General features: G+C 45.0%; 6 protein-coding genes across 6 annotated transcripts; all 6 read right to left on the bottom strand.

Moving 5' to 3' along the window:
• Nucleotides 1–678: 678 nt before the first annotated feature.
• On the bottom strand, nt 679–2721 carry LOC137079487 (zona pellucida sperm-binding protein 4-like). The gene is made up of 8 exons (XM_067447439.1): nt 2152–2721; nt 1885–2072; nt 1720–1817; nt 1489–1646; nt 1214–1406; nt 997–1144; nt 839–911; nt 679–755 (listed from the first exon to the last, which is right to left on the bottom strand). Exons 1-8 carry the CDS (start codon nt 2630–2632, stop codon nt 679–681), a joined length of 1416 nt encoding a protein of 471 aa, XP_067303540.1. The 5' UTR covers nt 2633–2721.
• A 2349-nt stretch (nt 2722–5070) lies between these two features.
• On the bottom strand, nt 5071–7137 carry LOC137079486 (zona pellucida sperm-binding protein 4-like). The gene is made up of 8 exons (XM_067447438.1): nt 6544–7137; nt 6277–6464; nt 6112–6209; nt 5881–6038; nt 5606–5798; nt 5389–5536; nt 5231–5303; nt 5071–5147 (listed from the first exon to the last, which is right to left on the bottom strand). Exons 1-8 carry the CDS (start codon nt 7133–7135, stop codon nt 5071–5073), a joined length of 1527 nt encoding a protein of 508 aa, XP_067303539.1. The 5' UTR covers nt 7136–7137.
• Nucleotides 7138–8753: 1616 nt separating this feature from the next.
• LOC137079484 (zona pellucida sperm-binding protein 4-like) lies at nt 8754–10796 on the bottom strand. The gene is made up of 8 exons (XM_067447437.1): nt 10227–10796; nt 9960–10147; nt 9795–9892; nt 9564–9721; nt 9289–9481; nt 9072–9219; nt 8914–8986; nt 8754–8830 (listed from the first exon to the last, which is right to left on the bottom strand). Exons 1-8 carry the CDS (start codon nt 10705–10707, stop codon nt 8754–8756), a joined length of 1416 nt encoding a protein of 471 aa, XP_067303538.1. The 5' UTR covers nt 10708–10796.
• A 1640-nt stretch (nt 10797–12436) lies between these two features.
• LOC137079483 (zona pellucida sperm-binding protein 4-like) lies at nt 12437–14534 on the bottom strand. The gene is made up of 8 exons (XM_067447436.1): nt 13910–14534; nt 13643–13830; nt 13478–13575; nt 13247–13404; nt 12972–13164; nt 12755–12902; nt 12597–12669; nt 12437–12513 (listed from the first exon to the last, which is right to left on the bottom strand). The coding sequence occupies exons 1-8, from the start codon at nt 14532–14534 to the stop codon at nt 12437–12439; spliced, it is 1560 nt and encodes a 519-aa protein (XP_067303537.1).
• Nucleotides 14535–16152: 1618 nt separating this feature from the next.
• Nucleotides 16153–18241, bottom strand: LOC137079482 (zona pellucida sperm-binding protein 4-like). Its single transcript, XM_067447435.1, has 8 exons — nt 17626–18241; nt 17359–17546; nt 17194–17291; nt 16963–17120; nt 16688–16880; nt 16471–16618; nt 16313–16385; nt 16153–16229 (listed from the first exon to the last, which is right to left on the bottom strand). Exons 1-8 carry the CDS (start codon nt 18239–18241, stop codon nt 16153–16155), a joined length of 1551 nt encoding a protein of 516 aa, XP_067303536.1.
• Nucleotides 18242–22517: 4276 nt separating this feature from the next.
• LOC137079481 (zona pellucida sperm-binding protein 4-like) lies at nt 22518–24606 on the bottom strand. Its single transcript, XM_067447434.1, has 8 exons — nt 23991–24606; nt 23724–23911; nt 23559–23656; nt 23328–23485; nt 23053–23245; nt 22836–22983; nt 22678–22750; nt 22518–22594 (listed from the first exon to the last, which is right to left on the bottom strand). Exons 1-8 carry the CDS (start codon nt 24604–24606, stop codon nt 22518–22520), a joined length of 1551 nt encoding a protein of 516 aa, XP_067303535.1.
• Nucleotides 24607–25462: the final 856 nt, after the last annotated feature.

Below are 25462 nucleotides of genomic sequence, written 5' to 3'. Positions count from 1 at the left end.
AGACATCAACTCCAATCAGTTTAAAAGGTGGAAACTCTACTAATTTGCATGTCTTGAAATAACGAGATGAAGGACAGGGAATGCCTTCCTCATTCCTAACACTGATGACCTTGTCCACTGTCTTAGCTCCAATCTTTGCCAATGTAAACTCCTGTCCCCATTAGCTCTGCCAGGTCACGTTAGTCAAGCTCTCATCAGCTGAGTACATCCACCTATAGGAATACGATGCCCGTCAGAGCTTTCATTAGTAGTGATTGGGGGATATCAGCATTGCTTTATGGGGGTTTATCACTGCTCTTATTCATGATGCACAGGGAGTGCTTGCCCAGAACAGAACCATACCACCAATCGAAATTATGTTTTAATTGTATCATCTGAGGATAGTGGTCTTGACAGAAGTGCATTTGATACCAAGGTGGAGGATAATCCCTGTCACCAGTTTGGAGTGTGTCACAAGTGGACAGGGGAGGTTTATAGGGACAGACCCTTGACTCCTTGATTATGACAGAGGGGATGAGTCTACACATGTACATTGGACTCCAAGTCAACCCATTGCAAATATTCTTAGTGTGGATTAGGCAAGTAGTGGGCCAATAATGCAAACTGAGAACAGTCATGAAAGAGCAATACCAAAGAGACACTGATGTTGAGTTAAGAAGTTTATTAAGACCACTAAAGTCACATGACCAGAGTAACTTCTCCACTAGACACCACAGTTTGTCCACTAGAGATTGTCTTGACATCAGCATCTCTTCCTGGAAGAGAAATGGTAGAATTGAGGGGCATTTAAAAACCAAATTCTCATGGTTCCTGAAGTCAGTTTACAGCTAGCACTCACTTTTCCTAGCACAGCTTTGCTCACAGGAGCCAGAAGAGGGATGGCACACCGCTGTACTACAGTGGATGAAGATCTAACAGAGGGGGAAAAGGGTCAAGCCACAGAAACCACTATAAAAAGACTAATATTAAGGGTTCAGGCAAGGCTGTGGAGCATACGGTTTCCTGCAGAGGAGCCAGTGATGCTGGATCCACAAATGTAAACATCTTCACAACAAAGCGCTTGTAGTGGGTTGGGAACTGAAGACCAGAAGATCCAGCCACCGGAACCAGTGTGGTCAGGTAACGGTCATCCCGGTAAGGGCATCTGGAAGGCAAAGGGGCAGTCAGAAAGGCCTTACAGCACACTAGCTGGATGAAGACCAGCCTTACTCACCCATCGACCAGAAGGTCCCACTGGGGTAGACTGAGTGGACTGGGGGTTGATGTCGCCCAGCAACGTCCCAGCATCAGGACAATGTTGGGGTCAGTCCTCTCCAAAACCCGCACCTCAACAAACACCGGCTCCCGCAGGACTTTTGTGACCGGATAATCAGCATCACTGTAGTAAGAGGTGTACGCCTCGTCCCCTGAGGAAGAACGCAGCATTTAAACAGAAACTGCTGCAACCTGGAGTTGTAGAAAATCCTCCATACTTGGACAGACACTTGCCTTCTGCACAGCCTTTGGTGACACATTGACCATTTGCCAGTCTAAGCTCCACCCTGAGGGGTCCAGAAGCAGCTACTGGTGGAGGTGCAGGAACAGTGTTGACCTCCACAACCAGAGCTTCCACAGAAGTACCAGAGTACCTACACTGGAAGAGAAGCCTGTACAACAAACAGGGAGCTTTAGCATAAATGTTAATACTTGACAAGTGCTACAAGTGTAAAAAGCACCTACTCAAAATGGCTGTCCCTTGTGATGGAACCAAGCGGTCCGACACCCACTTCATACGAGGAGGTCATCCTGTTTTCATACACCACATAGCCACCATCCTCCTGCAAATAGTAACTGTTGGCATCCAGTCCTTTTCTAAGCAGAACAGAAGCACAAGCAGCTACCCACCATCATGCTCGTGCCACATGCAGTGACAGGGAACTGGTATATAGCAAAGGAAGGTGTGGATCCCACAGGACTGCAAGGTGGGTCATTTCCACCCAGGAGACGGACTGAATCCAGGCTCAATCGAGGCAGAGTAACATCTCTAGCCACCACTACCACAAACTGACCATCTCTTATACACTGGACAGTCACTGGAACAGGGTAAGAGAGCAGGTTATTGCTGAAGAGAAGTTTAACAGGAAACCCTTCACATTGACTCAACACTCTTACCCGCCTTCCCATAGTAGCACTGCTGTCCGTTAAAGCAGCAGTTGAGCGCTTCACACTCAGCACCACTGGTACCAGCTGGGCCACATTGGATCTGCTCATAATCAGCTACAGCACATTTGTCAAGGGGCTCTGCCTGCACCACTGGCTGCTTAGGCTGAACCTGCTGTTGACTAGCTTGCTGTTGAACCCACTGAGGAGACTGACTAGCTTGCTGTTGAACCCACTGAGGAGACTGACTAGCTGGCTTCTGAACCTGCTGACTAGCCTGCTGTTGAACCCACTGAGGAGACTGACTAGCTGGCTTCTGAACCTGCTGACTAGCCTGCTGTTGAACCCACTGAGGAGACTGACTAGCTGGCTTCTGAACCTGCTGACTAGCTTGCTGTTGAACCCACTGAGGAGACTGACTAGCTTGCTGTTGAACCCACTGAGGAGACTGACTAGCTTGCTTCTGAAGCCGCTGGTCAGTTTGCTGTAACATCAGAGCTTGGGGATTCTGGGGCAGATTACTCCACTGTGGAACAGCATGACAGAAAGCACAAAACCACACACAAAGTGCCAGAGACTGCACTGCACACCAACTTCCTGTCATTGTTCAACAGATAGTTACACTGTTGAGATGCTGCCCTTTGGTCTTTTTGTATTCTACAGATTTTGGCTAATTAACGATAATCCCTCCCTCTTCATTAACAGTCATGATTCTCCAGACATGCCCAAATGGGAGCTTATGCTACCAGAAGATTCTCATTAGGCTTGTTCAACTTCACCTAGCGATGCGCAGACCGATCGGCGGCTGACTTGAAGCAGTGCATGCCGGTTAGAAATTTTGTCCGACTTGAGACAGCGCCGACGGCACGTGACTGTGACGTATGTCAACAAAGTACCGCGAAAGCGATTCGAGAGCAGCCGGCTGATGCAGCCGCTGCAGATTCTCATGGGGGACTGCAGGAGGCTGCTCGAGCTCTGATGACGACACAGCTGATCCACGATTGGCCGATTCACCGCAGGACAGCGACCACGTGTGTTTCATGTTTATTCTAAAACCTTATGTTACACTAATGCTCACAAATCATTTATTTATAACAGTAAAACCTCTTTTCATGTAGTCGCGATGTTATATTGTAATGTTTATCAAACTAAAACTGATAAAAACCGTTGACAACACTTCATTGATAGTGTAGGTTTATAGGTTGAACTTTAATCTTGTCCAAATAGACGCTTTATTAAACAGTACATAAAGTATTGGATGAAAATATAATTTGAAACATCTGTGTATTTGAGAAAAACTGCATTTATTTAACTTCAGCTGTGATAAAGTTTGCAAACACAGCTCAAGCGTCACCACGGGAAGCAGAAAGTGTCCGACTTCACGTCTCCGTTTGCAGCTCCTCCCCGCCTGCACTCGGCTACTCTCGCCGATCGCATCCATCCAGCCGCAGCCGATGTCGAACACACCTATTGGTTCTCAAAATTATGCACGTGATATTTTTTGATCCCAGTTGGTCAGATTCGTCATATTGAAGACAAGTAAAAAGGTTCATGTTCAGGTTTGCTACTGGAGCATGCCCAAAGTACTTTGGGTAGATGTTTGGTGCATTCCGCTTTGCTTGTAGACATGCTGAAGTATTAACTAGCATTATATACACCTGGTTTTTAAACAATCTAAAAAGCAAGTAAAATCAAATAATTCTGATATAATATTATAATTAAATTCTGTGAGGTAATATAGCCCAAATACACAAAAAATATAGCAGAAATAGACTTCATACAACCAGACACCTAAACGTTATTTGTAAAGCAATTTGAGAGCATGTGGGATGAAAGAAAGTTAATGTCTTTTTGTTTTACTCCTGGGCAAGGCAAATGTCCTGCGCTGCTGTAGTAGATAACTAGGTGTTGGAGCCACAGACAGGAAGCAATGCAGTGGTGATGAATTGTCCTTAATAAAGTAAAAGTATGCAAGGTGGCTTTGCCTCATCTCTCACTCTGCAATGGGAGTGTTGATGTCAGAATACCTTTTATCCGGCTGCAATGTTTTTAAACCCTCTCTAACTCAGAGAGACCTTTAGGTAATCTCCCCATACTGGGCTAGCGTTCCTCCAGAACTGGCCGCATAAAAGTCAAAGATATTTATGTTAAAACATCACAAGGGAATCCTGCTTTTTTTAGCAACACAAAGATAGTAGATCCTAGGATGTACTTTTTTTAACCATGTTCCTAATTTGGATGTCCCATGATCGGAAGACATCAAAACAATCAGTTTAAAAGGTGGAAACTCTACTAATTTGCATGTCTTGAAATAACGAGATGAAGGACAGGGAATGCCTTCCTCATTCCTAACACTGATGACCTTGTCCACTGTCTTAGCTCCAATCTTTGCCAATGTAAACTCCTGTCCCCATTAGCTCTGCCAGGTCACGTTAGTCAAGCTCTCATCAGCTGAGTACATCCACCTATAGGAATACGATGCCCGTCAGAGCTTTCATTAGTAGTGATTGGGGGATATCAGCATTGCTTTATGGGGGTTTATCACTGCTCTTATTCATGATGCACAGGGAGTGCTTGCCCAGAACAGAACCATACCACCAATCGAAATTATGTTTTAATTGTATCATCTGAGGATAGTGGTCTTGACAGAAGTGCATTTGATACCAAGGTGGAGGATAATCCCTGTCACCAGTTTGGAGTGTGTCACAAGTGGACAGGGGAGGTTTATAGGGACAGACCCTTGACTCCTTGATTATGACAGAGGGGATGAGTCTACACATGTACATTGGACTCCAAGTCAACCCATTGCAAATATTCTTAGTGTGGATTAGGCAAGTAGTGGGCCAATAATGCAAACTGAGAACAGTCATGAAAGAGCAATACCAAAGAGACACTGATGTTGAGTTAAGAAGTTTATTAAGACCACTAAAGTCACATGACCAGAGTAACTTCTCCACTAGACACCACAGTTTGTCCACTAGAGATTGTCTTGACATCAGCATCTCTTCCTGGAAGAGAAATGGTAGAATTGAGGGGCATTTAAAAACCAAATTCTCATGGTTCCTGAAGTCAGTTTACAGCTAGCACTCACTTTTCCTAGCACAGCTTTGCTCACAGGAGCCAGAAGAGGGATGGCACACCGCTGTACTACAGTGGATGAAGATCTAACAGAGGGGGAAAAGGGTCAAGCCACAGAAACCACTATAAAAAGACTAATATTAAGGGTTCAGGCAAGGCTGTGGAGCATACGGTTTCCTGCAGAGGAGCCAGTGATGCTGGATCCACAAATGTAAACATCTTCACAACAAAGCGCTTGTAGTGGGTTGGGAACTGAAGACCAGAAGATCCAGCCACCGGAACCAGTGTGGTCAGGTAACGGTCATCCCGGTAAGGGCATCTGGAAGGCAAAGGGGCAGTCAGAAAGGCCTTACAGCACACTAGCTGGATGAAGACCAGCCTTACTCACCCATCGACCAGAAGGTCCCACTGGGGTAGACTGAGTGGACTGGGGGTTGATGTCGCCCAGCAACGTCCCAGCATCAGGACAATGTTAGGGTCAGTCCTCTCCAAAACCCGCACCTCAACAAACACCGGCTCCCGCAGGACTTTTGTGACCGGATAATCAGCATCACTGTAGTAAGAGGTGTACGCCTCGTCCCCTGAGGAAGAACGCAGCATTTAAACAGAAACTGCTGCAACCTGGAGTTGTAGAAAATCCTCCATACTTGGACAGACACTTGCCTTCTGCACAGCCTTTGGTGACACATTGACCATTTGCCAGTCTAAGCTCCACCCTGAGGGGTCCAGAAGCAGCTACTGGTGGAGGTGCAGGAACAGTGTTGACCTCCACAACCAGAGCTTCCACAGAAGTACCAGAGTACCTACACTGGAAGAGAAGCCTGTACAACAAACAGGGAGCTTTAGCATAAATGTTAATACTTGACAAGTGCTACAAGTGTAAAAAGCACCTACTCAAAATGGCTGTCCCTTGTGATGGAACCAAGCGGTCCGACACCCACTTCATACGAGGAGGTCATCCTGTTTTCATACACCACATAGCCACCATCCTCCTGCAAATAGTAACTGTTGGCATCCAGTCCTTTTCTAAGCAGAACAGAAGCACAAGCAGCTACCCACCATCATGCTCGTGCCACATGCAGTGACAGGGAACTGGTATATAGCAAAGGAAGGTGTGGATCCCACAGGACTGCAAGGTGGGTCATTTCCACCCAGGAGACGGACTGAATCCAGGCTCAATCGAGGCAGAGTAACATCTCTAGCCACCACTACCACAAACTGACCATCTCTTATACACTGGACAGTCACTGGAACAGGGTAAGAGAGCAGGTTATTGCTGAAGAGAAGTTTAACAGGAAACCCTTCACATTGACTCAACACTCTTACCCGCCTTCCCATAGTAGCACTGCTGTCCGTTAAAGCAGCAGTTGAGCGCTTCACACTCAGCACCACTGGTACCAGCTGGGCCACATTGGATCTGCTCATAATCAGCTACAGCACATTTGTCAAGGGGCTCTGCCTGCACCACTGGCTGCTTAGGCTGAACCTGCTGTTGACTAGCTTGCTGTTGAACCCACTGAGGAGACTGACTAGCTTGCTGTTGAACCCACTGAGGAGACTGACTAGCTGGCTTCTGAACCTGCTGACTAGCCTGCTGTTGAACCCACTGAGGAGACTGACTAGCTGGCTTCTGAACCTGCTGACTAGCCTGCTGTTGAACCCACTGAGGAGACTGACTAGCTGGCTTCTGAACCTGCTGACTAGCTTGCTGTTGAACCCACTGAGGAGACTGACTAGCTTGCTGTTGAACCCACTGAGGAGACTGACTAGCTTGCTTCTGAAGCCGCTGGTCAGTTTGCTGTAACATCAGAGCTTGGGGATTCTGGGGCAGATTACTCCACTGTGGAACAGCATGACAGAAAGCACAAAACCACACACAAAGTACCAGAGACTGCACTGCACACCAACTTCCTGTCATTGTTCAACAGATAGTTACACTGTTGAGATGCTGCCCTTTGGTCTTTTTGTATTCTACAGATTTTGGCTAATTAACGATAATCCCTCCCTCTTCATTAACAGTCATGATTCTCCAGACATGCCCAAATGGGAGCTTATGCTACCAGAAGATTCTCATTGGTTCTCAAAATTATGCACGTGATATTTTTTGATCCCAGTTGGTCAGATTCGTCATATTGAAGACAAGTAAAAAGGTTCATGTTCAGGTTTGCTACTGGAGCATGCCCAAAATACTTTGGGTAGATGTTTGGTGCATTCCGCTTTGCTTGTAGACATGCTGAAGTATTAACTAGCATTATATACACCTGGTTTTTAAACAATCTAAAAAGCAAGTAAAATCAAATAATTCTGATATAATATTATAATTAAATTCTGTGAGGTAATATAGCCCAAATACACAAAAAAATATAGCAGAAATAGACTTCATACAACCAGACACCTAAACGTTATTTGTAAAGCAATTTGAGAGCATGTGGGATGAAAGAAAGTTAATGTCTTTTTGTTTTACTCCTGGGCAAGGCAAATGTCCTGCGCTGCTGTAGTAGATAACTAGGTGTTGGAGCCACAGACAGGAAGCAATGCAGTGGTGATGAATTGTCCTTAATAAAGTAAAAGTATGCAAGGTGGCTTTGCCTCATCTCTCACTCTGCAATGGGAGTGTTGATGTCAGAATACCTTTTATCCGGCTGCAATGTTTTTAAACCCTCTCTAACTCAGAGAGACCTTTAGGTAATCTCCCCATACTGGGCTAGCGTTCCTCCAGAACTGGCCGCATAAAAGTCAAAGATATTTATGTTAAAACATCACAAGGGAATCCTGCTTTTTTTAGCAACACAAAGATAGTAGATCCTAGGATGTACTTTTTTTAACCATGTTCCTAATTTGGATGTCCCATGATCGGAAGACATCAACTCCAATCAGTTTAAAAGGTGGAAACTCTACTAATTTGCATGTCTTGAAATAACGAGATGAAGGACAGGGAATGCCTTCCTCATTCCTAACACTGATGACCTTGTCCACTGTCTTAGCTCCAATCTTTGCCAATGTAAGCTCCTGTCCCCATTAGCTCTGCCAGGTCACGTTAGTCAAGCTCTCATCAGCCGAGTACATCCACCTATAGGAATACGATGCCCGTCAGAGCTTTCATTAGTAGTGATTGGGGGATATCAGCATTGCTTTATGGGGGTTTATCACTGCTCTTATTCATGATGCACAGGGAGTGCTTGCCCAGAACAGAACCATACCACCAATCGAAATTATGTTTTAATTGTATCATCTGAGGATAGTGGTCTTGACAGAAGTGCATTTGATACCAAGGTGGAGGATAATCCCTGTCACCAGTTTGGAGTGTGTCACAAGTGGACAGGGGAGGTTTATAGGGACAGACCCTTGACTCCTTGATTATGACAGAGGGGATGAGTCTACACATGTACATTGGACTCCAAGTCAACCCATTGCAAATATTCTTAGTGTGGATTAGGCAAGTAGTGGGCCAATAATGCAAACTGAGAACAGTCATGAAAGAGCAATACCAAAGAGACACTGATGTTGAGTTAAGAAGTTTATTAAGACCACTAAAGTCACATGACCAGAGTAACTTCTCCACTAGACACCACAGTTTGTCCACTAGAGATTGTCTTGACATCAGCATCTCTTCCTGGAAGAGAAATGGTAGAATTGAGGGGCATTTAAAAACCAAATTCTCATGGTTCCTGAAGTCAGTTTACAGCTAGCACTCACTTTTCCTAGCACAGCTTTGCTCACAGGAGCCAGAAGAGGGATGGCACACCGCTGTACTACAGTGGATGAAGATCTAACAGAGGGGGAAAAGGGTCAAGCCACAGAAACCACTATAAAAAGACTAATATTAAGGGTTCAGGCAAGGCTGTGGAGCATACGGTTTCCTGCAGAGGAGCCAGTGATGCTGGATCCACAAATGTAAACATCTTCACAACAAAGCGCTTGTAGTGGGTTGGGAACTGAAGACCAGAAGATCCAGCCACCGGAACCAGTGTGGTCAGGTAACGGTCATCCCGGTAAGGGCATCTGGAAGGCAAAGGGGCAGTCAGAAAGGCCTTACAGCACACTAGCTGGATGAAGACCAGCCTTACTCACCCATCGACCAGAAGGTCCCACTGGGGTAGACTGAGTGGACTGGGGGTTGATGTCGCCCAGCAACGTCCCAGCATCAGGACAATGTTGGGGTCAGTCCTCTCCAAAACCCGCACCTCAACAAACACCGGCTCCCGCAGGACTTTTGTGACCGGATAATCAGCATCACTGTAGTAAGAGGTGTACGCCTCGTCCCCTGAGGAAGAACGCAGCATTTAAACAGAAACTGCTGCAACCTGGAGTTGTAGAAAATCCTCCATACTTGGACAGACACTTGCCTTCTGCACAGCCTTTGGTGACACATTGACCATTTGCCAGTCTAAGCTCCACCCTGAGGGGTCCAGAAGCAGCTACTGGTGGAGGTGCAGGAACAGTGTTGACCTCCACAACCAGAGCTTCCACAGAAGTACCAGAGTACCTACACTGGAAGAGAAGCCTGTACAACAAACAGGGAGCTTTAGCATAAATGTTAATACTTGACAAGTGCTACAAGTGTAAAAAGCACCTACTCAAAATGGCTGTCCCTTGTGATGGAACCAAGCGGTCCGACACCCACTTCATACGAGGAGGTCATCCTGTTTTCATACACCACATAGCCACCATCCTCCTGCAAATAGTAACTGTTGGCATCCAGTCCTTTTCTAAGCAGAACAGAAGCACAAGCAGCTACCCACCATCATGCTCGTGCCACATGCAGTGACAGGGAACTGGTATATAGCAAAGGAAGGTGTGGATCCCACAGGACTGCAAGGTGGGTCATTTCCACCCAGGAGACGGACTGAATCCAGGCTCAATCGAGGCAGAGTAACATCTCTAGCCACCACTACCACAAACTGACCATCTCTTATACACTGGACAGTCACTGGAACAGGGTAAGAGAGCAGGTTATTGCTGAAGAGAAGTTTAACAGGAAACCCTTCACATTGACTCAACACTCTTACCCGCCTTCCCATAGTAGCACTGCTGTCCGTTAAAGCAGCAGTTGAGCGCTTCACACTCAGCACCACTGGTACCAGCTGGGCCACATTGGATCTGCTCATAATCAGCTACAGCACATTTGTCAAGGGGCTCTGCCTGCACCACTGGCTGCTTAGGCTGAACCTGCTGTTGACTAGCTTGCTGTTGAACCCACTGAGGAGACTGACTAGCTTGCTGTTGAACCCACTGAGGAGACTGACTAGCTGGCTTCTGAACCTGCTGACTAGCCTGCTGTTGAACCCACTGAGGAGACTGACTAGCTGGCTTCTGAACCTGCTGACTAGCCTGCTGTTGAACCCACTGAGGAGACTGACTAGCTGGCTTCTGAACCTGCTGACTAGCTTGCTGTTGAACCCACTGAGGAGACTGACTAGCTTGCTGTTGAACCCACTGAGGAGACTGACTAGCTTGCTTCTGAAGCCGCTGGTCAGTTTGCTGTAACATCAGAGCTTGGGGATTCTGGGGCAGATTACTCCACTGTGGAACAGCATGACAGAAAGCACAAAACCACACACAAAGTGCCAGAGACTGCACTGCACACCAACTTCCTGTCATTGTTCAACAGATAGTTACACTGTTGAGATGCTGCCCTTTGGTCTTTTTGTATTCTACAGATTTTGGCTAATTAACGATAATCCCTCCCTCTTCATTAACAGTCATGATTCTCCAGACATGCCCAAATGGGAGCTTATGCTACCAGAAGATTCTCATTGGTTCTCAAAATTATGCACGTGATATTTTTTGATCCCAGTTGGTCAGATTCGTCATATTGAAGACAAGTAAAAAGGTTCATGTTCAGGTTTGCTACTGGAGCATGCCCAAAGTACTTTGGGTAGATGTTTGGTGCATTCCGCTTTGCTTGTAGACATGCTGAAGTATTAACTAGCATTATATACACCTGGTTTTTAAACAATCTAAAAAGCAAGTAAAATCAAATAATTCTGATATAATATTATAATTAAATTCTGTGAGGTAATATAGCCCAAATACACAAAAAAATATAGCAGAAATAGACTTCATACAACCAGACACCTAAACGTTATTTGTAAAGCAATTTGAGAGCATGTGGGATGAAAGAAAGTTAATGTCTTTTTGTTTTACTCCTGGGCAAGGCAAATGTCCTGCGCTGCTGTAGTAGATAACTAGGTGTTGGAGCCACAGACAGGAAGCAATGCAGTGGTGATGAATTGTCCTTAATAAAGTAAAAGTATGCAAGGTGGCTTTGCCTCATCTCTCACTCTGCAATGGGAGTGTTGATGTCAGAATACCTTTTATCCGGCTGCAATGTTTTTAAACCCTCTCTAACTCAGAGAGACCTTTAGGTAATCTCCCCATACTGGGCTAGCGTTCCTCCAGAACTGGCCGCATAAAAGTCAAAGATATTTATGTTAAAACATCACAAGGGAATCCTGCTTTTTTTAGCAACACAAAGATAGTAGATCCTAGGATGTACTTTTTTTAACCATGTTCCTAATTTGGATGTCCCATGATCGGAAGACATCAACTCCAATCAGTTTAAAAGGTGGAAACTCTACTAATTTGCATGTCTTGAAATAACGAGATGAAGGACAGGGAATGCCTTCCTCATTCCTAACACTGATGACCTTGTCCACTGTCTTAGCTCCAATCTTTGCCAATGTAAGCTCCTGTCCCCATTAGCTCTGCCAGGTCACGTTAGTCAAGCTCTCATCAGCCGAGTACATCCACCTATAGGAATACGATGCCCGTCAGAGCTTTCATTAGTAGTGATTGGGGGATATCAGCATTGCTTTATGGGGGTTTATCACTGCTCTTATTAATGATGCACAGGGAGTGCTTGCCCAGAACAGAACCATACCACCAATCGAAATTATGTTTTAATTGTATCATCTGAGGATAGTGGTCTTGACAGAAGTGCATTTGATACCAAGGTGGAGGATAATCCCTGTCACCAGTTTGGAGTGTGTCACAAGTGGACAGGGGAGGTTTATAGGGACAGACCCTTGACTCCTTGATTATGACAGAGGGGATGAGTCTACACATGTACATTGGACTCCAAGTCAACCCATTGCAAATATTCTTAGTGTGGATTAGGCAAGTAGTGGGCCAATAATGCAAACTGAGAACAGTCATGAAAGAGCAATACCAAAGAGACACTGATGTTGAGTTAAGAAGTTTATTAAGACCACTAAAGTCACATGACCAGAGTAACTTCTCCACTAGACACCACAGTTTGTCCACTAGAGATTGTCTTGACATCAGCATCTCTTCCTGGAAGAGAAATGGTAGAATTGAGGGGCATTTAAAAACCAAATTCTCATGGTTCCTGAAGTCAGTTTACAGCTAGCACTCACTTTTCCTAGCACAGCTTTGCTCACAGGAGCCAGAAGAGGGATGGCACACCGCTGTACTACAGTGGATGAAGATCTAACAGAGGGGGAAAAGGGTCAAGCCACAGAAACCACTATAAAAAGACTAATATTAAGGGTTCAGGCAAGGCTGTGGAGCATACGGTTTCCTGCAGAGGAGCCAGTGATGCTGGATCCACAAATGTAAACATCTTCACAACAAAGCGCTTGTAGTGGGTTGGGAACTGAAGACCAGAAGATCCAGCCACCGGAACCAGTGTGGTCAGGTAACGGTCATCCCGGTAAGGGCATCTGGAAGGCAAAGGGGCAGTCAGAAAGGCCTTACAGCACACTAGCTGGATGAAGACCAGCCTTACTCACCCATCGACCAGAAGGTCCCACTGGGGTAGACTGAGTGGACTGGGGGTTGATGTCGCCCAGCAACGTCCCAGCATCAGGACAATGTTGGGGTCAGTCCTCTCCAAAACCCGCACCTCAACAAACACCGGCTCCCGCAGGACTTTTGTGACCGGATAATCAGCATCACTGTAGTAAGAGGTGTACGCCTCGTCCCCTGAGGAAGAACGCAGCATTTAAACAGAAACTGCTGCAACCTGGAGTTGTAGAAAATCCTCCATACTTGGACAGACACTTGCCTTCTGCACAGCCTTTGGTGACACATTGACCATTTGCCAGTCTAAGCTCCACCCTGAGGGGTCCAGAAGCAGCTACTGGTGGAGGTGCAGGAACAGTGTTGACCTCCACAACCAGAGCTTCCACAGAAGTACCAGAGTACCTACACTGGAAGAGAAGCCTGTACAACAAACAGGGAGCTTTAGCATAAATGTTAATACTTGACAAGTGCTACAAGTGTAAAAAGCACCTACTCAAAATGGCTGTCCCTTGTGATGGAACCAAGCGGTCCGACACCCACTTCATACGAGGAGGTCATCCTGTTTTCATACACCACATAGCCACCATCCTCCTGCAAATAGTAACTGTTGGCATCCAGTCCTTTTCTAAGCAGAACAGAAGCACAAGCAGCTACCCACCATCATGCTCGTGCCACATGCAGTGACAGGGAACTGGTATATAGCAAAGGAAGGTGTGGATCCCACAGGACTGCAAGGTGGGTCATTTCCACCCAGGAGACGGACTGAATCCAGGCTCAATCGAGGCAGAGTAACATCTCTAGCCACCACTACCACAAACTGACCATCTCTTATACACTGGACAGTCACTGGAACAGGGTAAGAGAGCAGGTTATTGCTGAAGAGAAGTTTAACAGGAAACCCTTCACATTGACTCAACACTCTTACCCGCCTTCCCATAGTAGCACTGCTGTCCGTTAAAGCAGCAGTTGAGCGCTTCACACTCAGCACCACTGGTACCAGCTGGGCCACATTGGATCTGCTCATAATCAGCTACAGCACATTTGTCAAGGGGCTCTGCCTGCACCACTGGCTGCTTAGGCTGAACCTGCTGTTGACTAGCTTGCTGTTGAACCCACTGAGGAGACTGACTAGCTTGCTGTTGAACCCACTGAGGAGACTGACTAGCTGGCTTCTGAACCTGCTGACTAGCCTGCTGTTGAACCCACTGTGGAGACTGACTAGCTGGCTTCTGAACCTGCTGACTAGCCTGCTGTTGAACCCACTGAGGAGACTGACTAGCTGGCTTCTGAACCTGCTGACTAGCTTGCTGTTGAACCCACTGAGGAGACTGACTAGCTTGCCGTTGAACCCACTGAGGAGACTGACTAGCTTGCTGTTGAACCCACTGAGGAGACTGACTAGCTTGCTTCTGAAGCCGCTGGTCAGTTTGCTGTAACATCAGAGCTTGGGGATTCTGGGGCAGATTACTCCACTGTGGAACAGCATGACAGAAAGCACAAAACCACACACAAAGTGCCAGAGACTGCACTGCACACCAACTTCCTGTCATTGTTCAACAGATAGTTACACTGTTGAGATGCTGCCCTTTGGTCTTTTTGTATTCTACAGATTTTGGCTAATTAACGATAATCCCTCCCTCTTCATTAACAGTCATGATTCTCCAGACATGCCCAAATGGGAGCTTATGCTACCAGAAGATTCTCATTGGTTCTCAAAATTATGCACGTGATATTTTTTGATCCCAGTTGGTCAGATTCGTCATATTGAAGACAAGTAAAAAGGTTCATGTTCAGGTTTGCTACTGGAGCATGCCCAAAGTACTTTGGGTAGATGTTTGGTGCATTCCGCTTTGCTTGTAGACATGCTGAAGTATTAACTAGCATTATATACACCTGGTTTTTAAACAATCTAAAAAGCAAGTAAAATCAAATAATTCAGATATAATATTATAATTAAATTCTGTGAGGTAATATAGCCCAAATACACAAAAAAATATAGCAGAAATAGACTTCATACAACCAGACACCTAAACGTTATTTGTAAAGCAATTTGAGAGCATGTGGGATGAAAGAAAGTTAATGTCTTTTTGTTTTACTCCTGGGCAAGGCAAATGTCCTGCGCTGCTGTAGTAGATAACTAGGTGTTGGAGCCACAGACAGGAAGCAATGCAGTGGTGATGAATTGTCCTTAATAAAGTAAAAGTATGCAAGGTGGCTTTGCCTCATCTCTCACTCTGCAATGGGAGTGTTGATGTCAGAATACCTTTTATCCGGCTGCAATGTTTTTAAACCCTCTCTAACTCAGAGAGACCTTTAGGTAATCTCCCCATACTGGGCTAGCGTTCCTCCAGAACTGGCCGCATAAAAGTCAAAGATATTTATGTTAAAACATCACAAGGGAATCCTGCTTTTTTTAGCAACACAAAGATAGTAGATCCTAGGATGTACTTTTTTTAACCATGTTCCTAATTTGGATGTCCCATGATCGGAAGACATCAACTCCAATCAGTTTAAAAGGTGGAAACTCTACTAATTTGCATGTCTTGAAATAACGAGATGAAGGACAGGGAATGCCTTCCTCATTCCTAACACTGATGACCTTGTCCACTGTCTTAGCTCCAATCTTTGCCAATGTAAGCTCCTGTCCCCATTAGCTCTGCCAGGTCACGTTAGTCAAGCTCTCATCAGCCGAGTACATCCACCTATAGGAATACGATGCCCGTCAGAGCTTTCATTAGTAGTGATTGGGGGATATCAGCATTGCTTTATGGGGGTTTATCACTGCTCTTATTCATGATGCACAGGGAGTGCTTGCCCAGAACAGAACCATACCACCAATCGAAATTATGTTTTAATTGTATCATCTGAGGATAGTGGTCTTGACAGAAGTGCATTTGATACCAAGGTGGAGGATAATCCCTGTCACCAGTTTGGAGTGTGTCACAAGTGGACAGGGGAGGTTTATAGGGACAGACCCTTGACTCCTTGATTATGACAGAGGGGATGAGTCTACACATGTACATTGGACTCCAAGTCAACCCATTGCAAATATTCTTAGTGTGGATTAGGCAAGTAGTGGGCCAATAATGCAAACTGAGAACAGTCATGAAAGAGCAATACCAAAGAGACACTGATGTTGAGTTAAGAAGTTTATTAAGACCACTAAAGTCACATGACCAGAGTAACTTCTCCACTAGACACCACAGTTTGTCCACTAGAGATTGTCTTGACATCAGCATCTCTTCCTGGAAGAGAAATGGTAGAATTGAGGGGCATTTAAAAACCAAATTCTCATGGTTCCTGAAGTCAGTTTACAGCTAGCACTCACTTTTCCTAGCACAGCTTTGCTCACAGGAGCCAGAAGAGGGATGGCACACCGCTGTACTACAGTGGATGAAGATCTAACAGAGGGGGAAAAGGGTCAAGCCACAGAAACCACTATAAAAAGACTAATATTAAGGGTTCAGGCAAGGCTGTGGAGCATACGGTTTCCTGCAGAGGAGCCAGTGATGCTGGATCCACAAATGTAAACATCTTCACAACAAAGCGCTTGTAGTGGGTTGGGAACTGAAGACCAGAAGATCCAGCCACCGGAACCAGTGTGGTCAGGTAACGGTCATCCCGGTAAGGGCATCTGGAAGGCAAAGGGGCAGTCAGAAAGGCCTTACAGCACACTAGCTGGATGAAGACCAGCCTTACTCACCCATCGACCAGAAGGTCCCACTGGGGTAGACTGAGTGGACTGGGGGTTGATGTCGCCCAGCAACGTCCCAGCATCAGGACAATGTTGGGGTCAGTCCTCTCCAAAACCCGCACCTCAACAAACACCGGCTCCCGCAGGACTTTTGTGACCGGATAATCAGCATCACTGTAGTAAGAGGTGTACGCCTCGTCCCCTGAGGAAGAACGCAGCATTTAAACAGAAACTGCTGCAACCTGGAGTTGTAGAAAATCCTCCATACTTGGACAGACACTTGCCTTCTGCACAGCCTTTGGTGACACATTGACCATTTGCCAGTCTAAGCTCCACCCTGAGGGGTCCAGAAGCAGCTACTGGTGGAGGTGCAGGAACAGTGTTGACCTCCACAACCAGAGCTTCCACAGAAGTACCAGAGTACCTACACTGGAAGAGAAGCCTGTACAACAAACAGGGAGCTTTAGCATAAATGTTAATACTTGACAAGTGCTACAAGTGTAAAAAGCACCTACTCAAAATGGCTGTCCCTTGTGATGGAACCAAGCAGTCCGACACCCACTTCATACGAGGAGGTCATCCTGTTTTCATACACCACATAGCCACCATCCTCCTGCAAATAGTAACTGTTGGCATCCAGTCCTTTTCTAAGCAGAACAGAAGCACAAGCAGCTACCCACCATCATGCTCGTGCCACATGCAGTGACAGGGAACTGGTATATAGCAAAGGAAGGTGTGGATCCCACAGGACTGCAAGGTGGGTCATTTCCACCCAGGAGACGGACTGAATCCAGGCTCAATCGAGGCAGAGTAACATCTCTAGCCACCACTACCACAAACTGACCATCTCTTATACACTGGACAGTCACTGGAACAGGGTAAGAGAGCAGGTTATTGCTGAAGAGAAGTTTAACAGGAAACCCTTCACATTGACTCAACACTCTTACCCGCCTTCCCATAGTAGCACTGCTGTCCGTTAAAGCAGCAGTTGAGCGCTTCACACTCAGCACCACTGGTACCAGCTGGGCCACATTGGATCTGCTCATAATCAGCTACAGCACATTTGTCAAGGGGCTCTGCCTGCACCACTGGCTGCTTAGGCTGAACCTGCTGTTGACTAGCTTGCTGTTGAACCCACTGAGGAGACTGACTAGCTTGCTGTTGAACCCACTGAGGAGACTGACTAGCTGGCTTCTGAACCTGCTGACTAGCCTGCTGTTGAACCCACTGAGGAGACTGACTAGCTGGCTTCTGAACCTGCTGACTAGCCTGCTGTTGAACCCACTGAGGAGACTGACTAGCTGGCTTCTGAACCTGCTGACTAGCTTGCTGTTGAACCCACTGAGGAGACTGACTAGCTGGCTTCTGAACCTGCTGACTAGCTTGCTGTTGAACCCACTGAGGAGACTGACTAGCTTGCTTCTGAAGCCGCTGGTCAGTTTGCTGTAACATCAGAGCTTGGGGATTCTGGGGCAGATTACTCCACTGTGGAACAGCATGACAGAAAGCACAAAACCACACACAAAGTGCCAGAGACTGCACTGCACACCAACTTCCTGTCATTGTTCAACAGATAGTTACACTGTTGAGATGCTGCCCTTTGGTCTTTTTGTATTCTACAGATTTTGGCTAATTAACGATAATCCCTCCCTCTTCATTAACAGTCATGATTCTCCAGACATGCCCAAATGGGAGCTTATGCTGCCAGAAGATTCTCATTGGTTCTCAAAATTATGCACGTGATATTTTTTGATCCCAGTTGGTCAGATTCGTCATATTGAAGACAAGTAAAAAGGTTCATGTTCAGGTTTGCTTCTGGAGCATGCCCAAAGTACTTTGGGTAGATGTTTGGTGCATTCCGCTTTGCTTGTAGACATGCTGAAGTATTAACTAGCATTATATACACCTGGTTTTTAAACAATCTAAAAAGCAAGTAAAATCAAATAATTCTGATATAATATTATAATTAAATTCTGTGAGGTAATATAGCCCAAATACACAAAAAAATATAGCAGAAATAGACTTCATACAACCAGACACCTAAACGTTATTTGTAAAGCAATTTGAGAGCATGTGGGATGAAAGAAAGTTAATGTCTTTTTGTTTTACTCCTGGGCAAGGCAAATGTCCTGCGCTGCTGTAGTAGATAACTAGGTGTTGGAGCCACAGACAGGAAGCAATGCAGTGGTGATGAATTGTCCTTAATAAAGTAAAAGTATGCAAGGTGGCTTTGCCTCATCTCTCACTCTGCAATGGGAGTGTTGATGTCAGAATACCTTTTATCCGGCTGCAATGTTTTTAAACCCTCTCTAACTCAGAGAGACCTTTAGGTAATCTCCCCATACTGGACTAGCGTTCCTCCAGAACTGGCCGCATAAAAGTCAAAGATATTTATGTTAAAACATCACAAGGGAATCCTGCTTTTTTTAGCAACACAAAGATAGTAGATCCTAGGATGTACTTTTTTAACCATGTTCCTAATTTGGATGTCCCATGATCGGAAAACATCAACTCCAATCAGTTTAAAAGGTGGAAACTCTACTAATTTGCATGTCTTGAAATAACGAGATGAAGGACAGGGAATGCCTTCCTCATTCCTAACACTGATGACCTTGTCCACTGTCTTAGCTCCAATCTTTGCCAATGTAAACTCCTGTCCCCATTAGCTCTGCCAGGTCACGTTAGTCAAGCTCTCATCAGCCGAGTACATCCACCTATAGGAATACGATCAATCAATCAATCAATCAACTTTATTTATATAGCGCTTTTACAATCACGATTGTGTCAAAGCAGCTTCACAGTGTCAAACAGGGTAATATTGCGACAAAATTAGATTTGGCTGTACAGCCGTACTGGAGAAAACAGTGATGTTATCAGCTTATTTTAATTTATCATATAGCGACAATGTTGGCAGATCAGTATTATAGTTTATAGAATTAAATAAGACCTAATTCATATATTTTATTTGTATAATAAGTTGAATAACTTTAATCATATTTTTAGTGTCCCCAACTGAGCAAGCCAAGCCAAAGGCGACAGTGGCAAGGAACCAAAACTCCATCGGGGCATGATGGAGAAAAATAAACCTTGGGAGAAACCAGACTCAGTCGGGGTGCCAGTTCTCCTCTGGCCTATTAACACACCGTGTAAGATTATTATTCTGGCAACCTTACAGGTCGGAAATCATATTAGATCGGATTATTCAAAATTTTCAGGGTATCACGGAAGAGACAGATTTATTTAGGATGGGGCGTCAATTACACATGAGTATGAATACATGAAAGATCGGAATTATTGCGCCGAAGACGGGTTTTGAGCATGTCGTGCCAGTGAGGCAAATTCGGAGGAGACACCATTTGACACGGCTCAGCAGACACTCCAGGATGCGTTGGTCATGTCCAGGCAGGTCCACCATCCGATCCGGACAGGGCCCAGATCCGGGATAAACCTCGGGATAAACAGAGAGACTAACATTAGCGTAGATGTCACTCTTTTTATGATGTAACTAGTACATCAGGTGTTATGGGAAGTGTTCCCGGTTCCGGCTGACCTAGTTAATGCAGCCTAACAATCAGTCAATTGATCTGAATAATGAAAGTTAAAAATGTTCTATGTGTATGCCATAGTAAAGAGATGTGTTTTTAGTCTAGATTTAAACTGACAGAGTGTGTCTGCTTCCCGAACAATGCTAGGAAGACTATTCCACAATTTAGGAGCTAAATAGGAAAATGATCGACCGCCTGCAGTTGATTTAGATATTCTAGGTATTATCAACTGGCCAGAGTTTTGAGACCGCAATCGACGTGATGGGGTATAATGCGTTAAGAGCTCGCTTAAGTACCGGGGAGCTAAACTATTTAGTGCTTTGTAAGTAATAAGCAAGATTTTAAAATGTATGCGATGTTTAATAGGGAGCCAGTGCAGTGTTGACAGAACTGGACTAATATGATCATACTTCCTGGTTCTAGTAAGAACTCTAGCTGCTGCATTTTGGACTAGCTGGAGTTTGTTTATTAAGCGAGCAGGGCAACCACCCAGTAGAGCATTACAATAATCTAGCCTTGAGCTCATGAACGCATGTACTAACTGTTCAGCATTTTGCATTGAAAGCATGTGCCGTAATTTAGATATATTTTTAAGATGATAGAATGCGGTTTTACAGATGCTAGAAACGTGGCTTTCAAATGAAAGATTGGTATCAAAGAGCACACCCAGGTTCCTCACTGACGACGAGGGCTTGACAGAGCACTCATCAAGTGTTAGACAGTATTCTCGGTTACTACTTGTGGAGCTTTTCTGTCCAATAATTAAAAATTCAGTTTTATCTGAATTAAGTTGCAGAAAATTACTATTCATCCAATTTTTTATATCAGCTATGCATTCTGTTAATCTTGTGAATTGGTAGGTTTCATCCGGGCGTGAGGAAATATAGAGCTGAGTATCGTCAGCATAACAATGAAAACTAACGCCATGTTTCCTAATGATATCTCCCAGTGGTAGCATATACAGGGTGAAAAGCAACGGTCCTAACACTGAGCCTTGCGGTACCCCATACTGAACTTGTGATCGGTGTGACATCTCTTCATTTACTGCTACAAACTGATAACGGTCAGATAAGTACGATTTAAACCATGCCAAAGCAGTTCCACTAACGCCAACATAATTTTCGATTCTATTCAGAAGAATATTGTGATCGATAGTATCAAATGCAGCGCTAAGATCGAGTAACACTAATAGAGAGATACAACCACGATCAGATGATAAGAGTAAATCATTTGTAACTCTAATTAGAGCAGTCTCAGTGCTATGATACGGTCTAAATCCTGACTGGAAATCCTCACATATACCATTTCTTTCTAAAAAAGAACATAATTGTGAAGACACGGCCTTTTCTAGTATTTTTGATAGAAACGGTAGATTCGAGATTGGCCTGTAATTGACTAATTCTTTAGGATCAAGTTGTGTTTTTTTAATAAGTGGTTTAATTATAGCCAACTTAAAAGTTTTCGGTACATATCCTAATGTCAAAGATGAATTAATGATATTAAGCAGAGGCTCTATGACCTCTGGAAGTATCTCTTTTAATAGCCTAGTCGGTATAGGGTCAAGCATACATGTTGTTGATTTTGATGATTTTACAAGTTTAGCCAGTTCTTCTCCTCCTATAGCAGTGAATGAGTGTAATTTTTCCTCAGTGACCCTGCAGTGCTCTGTCTGAAGTGATACTGTAATAGACGGCTGCATGGTTATAATTTTATTCCTAATATTATCAATCTTACTAGTAAAGAAGTTCATAAAGTCATTACTGCTGTGTTGTTTACAAACATCAGAAGCTGAAGCTTTATTTTTTGATAATTTAGCCACTGTATCGAATAAATACTTAGGGTTGCCCGTCAGAGCTTTCATTAGTAGTGATTGGGGGATATCAGCATTGCTTTATGGGGGTTTATCACTGCTCTTATTCATGATGCACAGGGAGTGCTTGCCCAGAACAGAACCATACCACCAATCGAAATTATGTTTTAATTGTATCATCTGAGGATAGTGGTCTTGACAGAAGTGCATTTGATACCAAGGTGGAGGATAATCCCTGTCACCAGTTTGGAGTGTGTCACAAGTGGACAGGGGAGGTTTATAGGGACAGACCCTTGACTCCTTGATTATGACAGAGGGGATGAGTCTACACATGTACATTGGACTCCAAGTCAACCCATTGCAAATATTCTTAGTGTGGATTAGGCAAGTAGTGGGCCAATAATGCAAACTGAGAACAGTCATGAAAGAGCAATACCAAAGAGACACTGATGTTGAGTTAAGAAGTTTATTAAGACCACTAAAGTCACATGACCAGAGTAACTTCTCCACTAGACACCACAGTTTGTCCACTAGAGATTGTCTTGACATCAGCATCTCTTCCTGGAAGAGAAATGGTAGAATTGAGGGGCATTTAAAAACCAAATTCTCATGGTTCCTGAAGTCAGTTTACAGCTAGCACTCACTTTTCCTAGCACAGCTTTGCTCACAGGAGCCAGAAGAGGGATGGCACACCGCTGTACTACAGTGGATGATGATCTAACAGAGGGGGAAAAGGGTCAAGCCACAGAAACCACTATAAAAAGACTAATATTAAGGGTTCAGGCAAGGCTGTGGAGCATACGGTTTCCTGCAGAGGAGCCAGTGATGCTGGATCCACAAATGTAAACATCTTCACAACAAAGCGCTTGTAGTGGGTTGGGAACTGAAGACCAGAAGATCCAGCCACCGGAACCAGTGTGGTCAGGTAACGGTCATCCCGGTAAGGGCATCTGGAAGGCAAAGGGGCAGTCAGAAAGGCCTTACAGCACACTAGCTGGATGAAGACCAGCCTTACTCACCCATCGACCAGAAGGTCCCACTGGGGTAGACTGAGTGGACTGGGGGTTGATGTCGCCCAGCAACGTCCCAGCATCAGGACAATGTTGGGGTCAGTCCTCTCCAAAACCCGCACCTCAACAAACACCGGCTCCCGCAGGACTTTTGTGACCGGATAATCAGCATCACTGTAGTAAGAGGTGTACGCCTCGTCCCCTGAGGAAGAACGCAGCATTTAAACAGAAACTGCTGCAACCTGGAGTTGTAGAAAATCCTCCATACTTGGACAGACACTTGCCTTCTGCACAGCCTTTGGTGACACATTGACCATTTGCCAGTCTAAGCTCCACCCTGAGGGGTCCAGAAGCAGCTACTGGTGGAGGTGCAGGAACAGTGTTGACCTCCACAACCAGAGCTTCCACAGAAGTACCAGAGTACCTACACTGGAAGAGAAGCCTGTACAACAAACAGGGAGCTTTAGCATAAATGTTAATACTTGACAAGTGCTACAAGTGTAAAAAGCACCTACTCAAAATGGCTGTCCCTTGTGATGGAACCAAGCGGTCCGACACCCACTTCATACGAGGAGGTCATCCTGTTTTCATACACCACATAGCCACCATCCTCCTGCAAATAGTAACTGTTGGCATCCAGTCCTTTTCTAAGCAGAACAGAAGCACAAGCAGCTACCCACCATCATGCTCGTGCCACATGCAGTGACAGGGAACTGGTATATAGCAAAGGAAGGTGTGGATCCCACAGGACTGCAAGGTGGGTCATTTCCACCCAGGAGACGGACTGAATCCAGGCTCAATCGAGGCAGAGTAACATCTCTAGCCACCACTACCACAAACTGACCATCTCTTATACACTGGACAGTCACTGGAACAGGGTAAGAGAGCAGGTTATTGCTGAAGAGAAGTTTAACAGGAAACCCTTCACATTGACTCAACACTCTTACCCGCCTTCCCATAGTAGCACTGCTGTCCGTTAAAGCAGCAGTTGAGCGCTTCACACTCAGCACCACTGGTACCAGCTGGGCCACATTGGATCTGCTCATAATCAGCTACAGCACATTTGTCAAGGGGCTCTGCCTGCACCACTGGCTGCTTAGGCTGAACCTGCTGTTGACTAGCTTGCTGTTGAACCCACTGAGGAGACTGACTAGCTTGCTGTTGAACCCACTGAGGAGACTGACTAGCTGGCTTCTGAACCTGCTGACTAGCCTGCTGTTGAACCCACTGAGGAGACTGACTAGCTGGCTTCTGAACCTGCTGACTAGCCTGCTGTTGAACCCACTGAGGAGACTGACTAGCTGGCTTCTGAACCTGCTGACTAGCTTGCTGTTGAACCCACTGAGGAGACTGACTAGCTGGCTTCTGAACCTGCTGACTAGCTTGCTGTTGAACCCACTGAGGAGACTGACTAGCTTGCTTCTGAAGCCGCTGGTCAGTTTGCTGTAACATCAGAGCTTGGGGATTCTGGGGCAGATTACTCCACTGTGGAACAGCATGACAGAAAGCACAAAACCACACACAAAGTGCCAGAGACTGCACTGCACACCAACTTCCTGTCATTGTTCAACAGATAGTTACACTGTTGAGATGCTGCCCTTTGGTCTTTTTGTATTCTACAGATTTTGGCTAATTAACGATAATCCCTCCCTCTTCATTAACAGTCATGATTCTCCAGACATGCCCAAATGGGAGCTTATGCTGCCAGAAGATTCTCATTGGTTCTCAAAATTATGCACGTGATATTTTTTGATCCCAGTTGGTCAGATTCGTCATATTGAAGACAAGTAAAAAGGTTCATGTTCAGGTTTGCTACTGGAGCATGCCCAAAGTACTTTGGGTAGATGTTTGGTGCATTCCGCTTTGCTTGTAGACATGCTGAAGTATTAACTAGCATTATATACACCTGGTTTTTAAACAATCTAAAAAGCAAGTAAAATCAAATAATTCTGATGTAATATTATAATTAAATTCTGTGAGGTAATATAGCCCAAATACACAAAAAAATATAGCAGAAATAGACTTCATACAACCAGACACCTAAACGTTATTTGTAAAGCAATTTGAGAGCATGTGGGATGAAAGAAAGTTAATGTCTTTTTGTTTTACTCCTGGGCAAGGCAAATGTCCTGCGCTGCTGTAGTAGATAACTAGGTGTTGGAGCCACAGACAGGAAGCAATGCAGTGGTGATGAATTGTCCTTAGCAAAGTAAAAGTATGCAAGGTGGCTTTGCCTCATCTCTCACTCTGCAATGGGAGTGTTGATGTCAGAATACCTTTTATCCGGCTGCAATGTTTTTAAACCCTCTCTAACTCAGAGAGACCTTTAGGTAATCTCCCCATACTGGACTAGCGTTCCTCCAGAACTGGCCGCATAAAAGTCAAAGATATTTATGTTAAAACATCACAAGGGAATCCT

Source organism: Pseudorasbora parva, chromosome 6 (genome assembly GCF_024679245.1).
Source record: "Pseudorasbora parva isolate DD20220531a chromosome 6, ASM2467924v1, whole genome shotgun sequence".
Lineage (NCBI taxonomy): Eukaryota > Metazoa > Chordata > Actinopteri > Cypriniformes > Gobionidae > Pseudorasbora > Pseudorasbora parva.
This window is presented reverse-complemented; position numbering and strand designations above follow the sequence as displayed.

What these genes read in the sequence shown, in the direction of transcription:
- LOC137079487 (XM_067447439.1), bottom strand. Translation starts at nt 2,632, where the DNA reads ATGTTACAGCAAACTGACCAGCGGCTTCAGAAGCAAGCTAGTCAGTCT. An exon ending in GTGCTACTATGGGAAGGCGG is followed by an intron (nt 2,073 to 2,151) that starts GTAAGAGTGTTG and finishes ACCCTGTTCCAG; the next exon opens with TGACTGTCCAGTGTATAAGA. An exon ending in CATGTGGCACGAGCATGATG is followed by an intron (nt 1,818 to 1,884) that starts GTGGGTAGCTGC and finishes TACTATTTGCAG; the next exon opens with GAGGATGGTGGCTATGTGGT.
- LOC137079486 (XM_067447438.1), bottom strand. Translation starts at nt 7,135, where the DNA reads ATGACAGGAAGTTGGTGTGCAGTGCAGTCTCTGGTACTTTGTGTGTGG. An exon ending in ACAAGGGACAGCCATTTTGA is followed by an intron (nt 6,039 to 6,111) that starts GTAGGTGCTTTT and finishes TTTGTTGTACAG; the next exon opens with GCTTCTCTTCCAGTGTAGGT. An exon ending in GCAAAGCTGTGCTAGGAAAA is followed by an intron (nt 5,148 to 5,230) that starts GTGAGTGCTAGC and finishes TTTCTCTTCCAG; the next exon opens with GAAGAGATGCTGATGTCAAG.
- LOC137079484 (XM_067447437.1), bottom strand. Translation starts at nt 10,707, where the DNA reads ATGTTACAGCAAACTGACCAGCGGCTTCAGAAGCAAGCTAGTCAGTCT. An exon ending in ACAAGGGACAGCCATTTTGA is followed by an intron (nt 9,722 to 9,794) that starts GTAGGTGCTTTT and finishes TTTGTTGTACAG; the next exon opens with GCTTCTCTTCCAGTGTAGGT. An exon ending in TGGCTCCTCTGCAGGAAACC is followed by an intron (nt 8,987 to 9,071) that starts GTATGCTCCACA and finishes CCCCTCTGTTAG; the next exon opens with ATCTTCATCCACTGTAGTAC.
- LOC137079483 (XM_067447436.1), bottom strand. Translation starts at nt 14,534, where the DNA reads ATGACAGGAAGTTGGTGTGCAGTGCAGTCTCTGGCACTTTGTGTGTGG. An exon ending in ACAAGGGACAGCCATTTTGA is followed by an intron (nt 13,405 to 13,477) that starts GTAGGTGCTTTT and finishes TTTGTTGTACAG; the next exon opens with GCTTCTCTTCCAGTGTAGGT. An exon ending in TGGCTCCTCTGCAGGAAACC is followed by an intron (nt 12,670 to 12,754) that starts GTATGCTCCACA and finishes CCCCTCTGTTAG; the next exon opens with ATCTTCATCCACTGTAGTAC.
- LOC137079482 (XM_067447435.1), bottom strand. Translation starts at nt 18,241, where the DNA reads ATGACAGGAAGTTGGTGTGCAGTGCAGTCTCTGGCACTTTGTGTGTGG. An exon ending in GTGCTACTATGGGAAGGCGG is followed by an intron (nt 17,547 to 17,625) that starts GTAAGAGTGTTG and finishes ACCCTGTTCCAG; the next exon opens with TGACTGTCCAGTGTATAAGA. An exon ending in TGGCTCCTCTGCAGGAAACC is followed by an intron (nt 16,386 to 16,470) that starts GTATGCTCCACA and finishes CCCCTCTGTTAG; the next exon opens with ATCTTCATCCACTGTAGTAC.
- LOC137079481 (XM_067447434.1), bottom strand. Translation starts at nt 24,606, where the DNA reads ATGACAGGAAGTTGGTGTGCAGTGCAGTCTCTGGCACTTTGTGTGTGG. An exon ending in TGGGACCTTCTGGTCGATGG is followed by an intron (nt 22,984 to 23,052) that starts GTGAGTAAGGCT and finishes TTTGCCTTCCAG; the next exon opens with ATGCCCTTACCGGGATGACC. An exon ending in TGGCTCCTCTGCAGGAAACC is followed by an intron (nt 22,751 to 22,835) that starts GTATGCTCCACA and finishes CCCCTCTGTTAG; the next exon opens with ATCATCATCCACTGTAGTAC.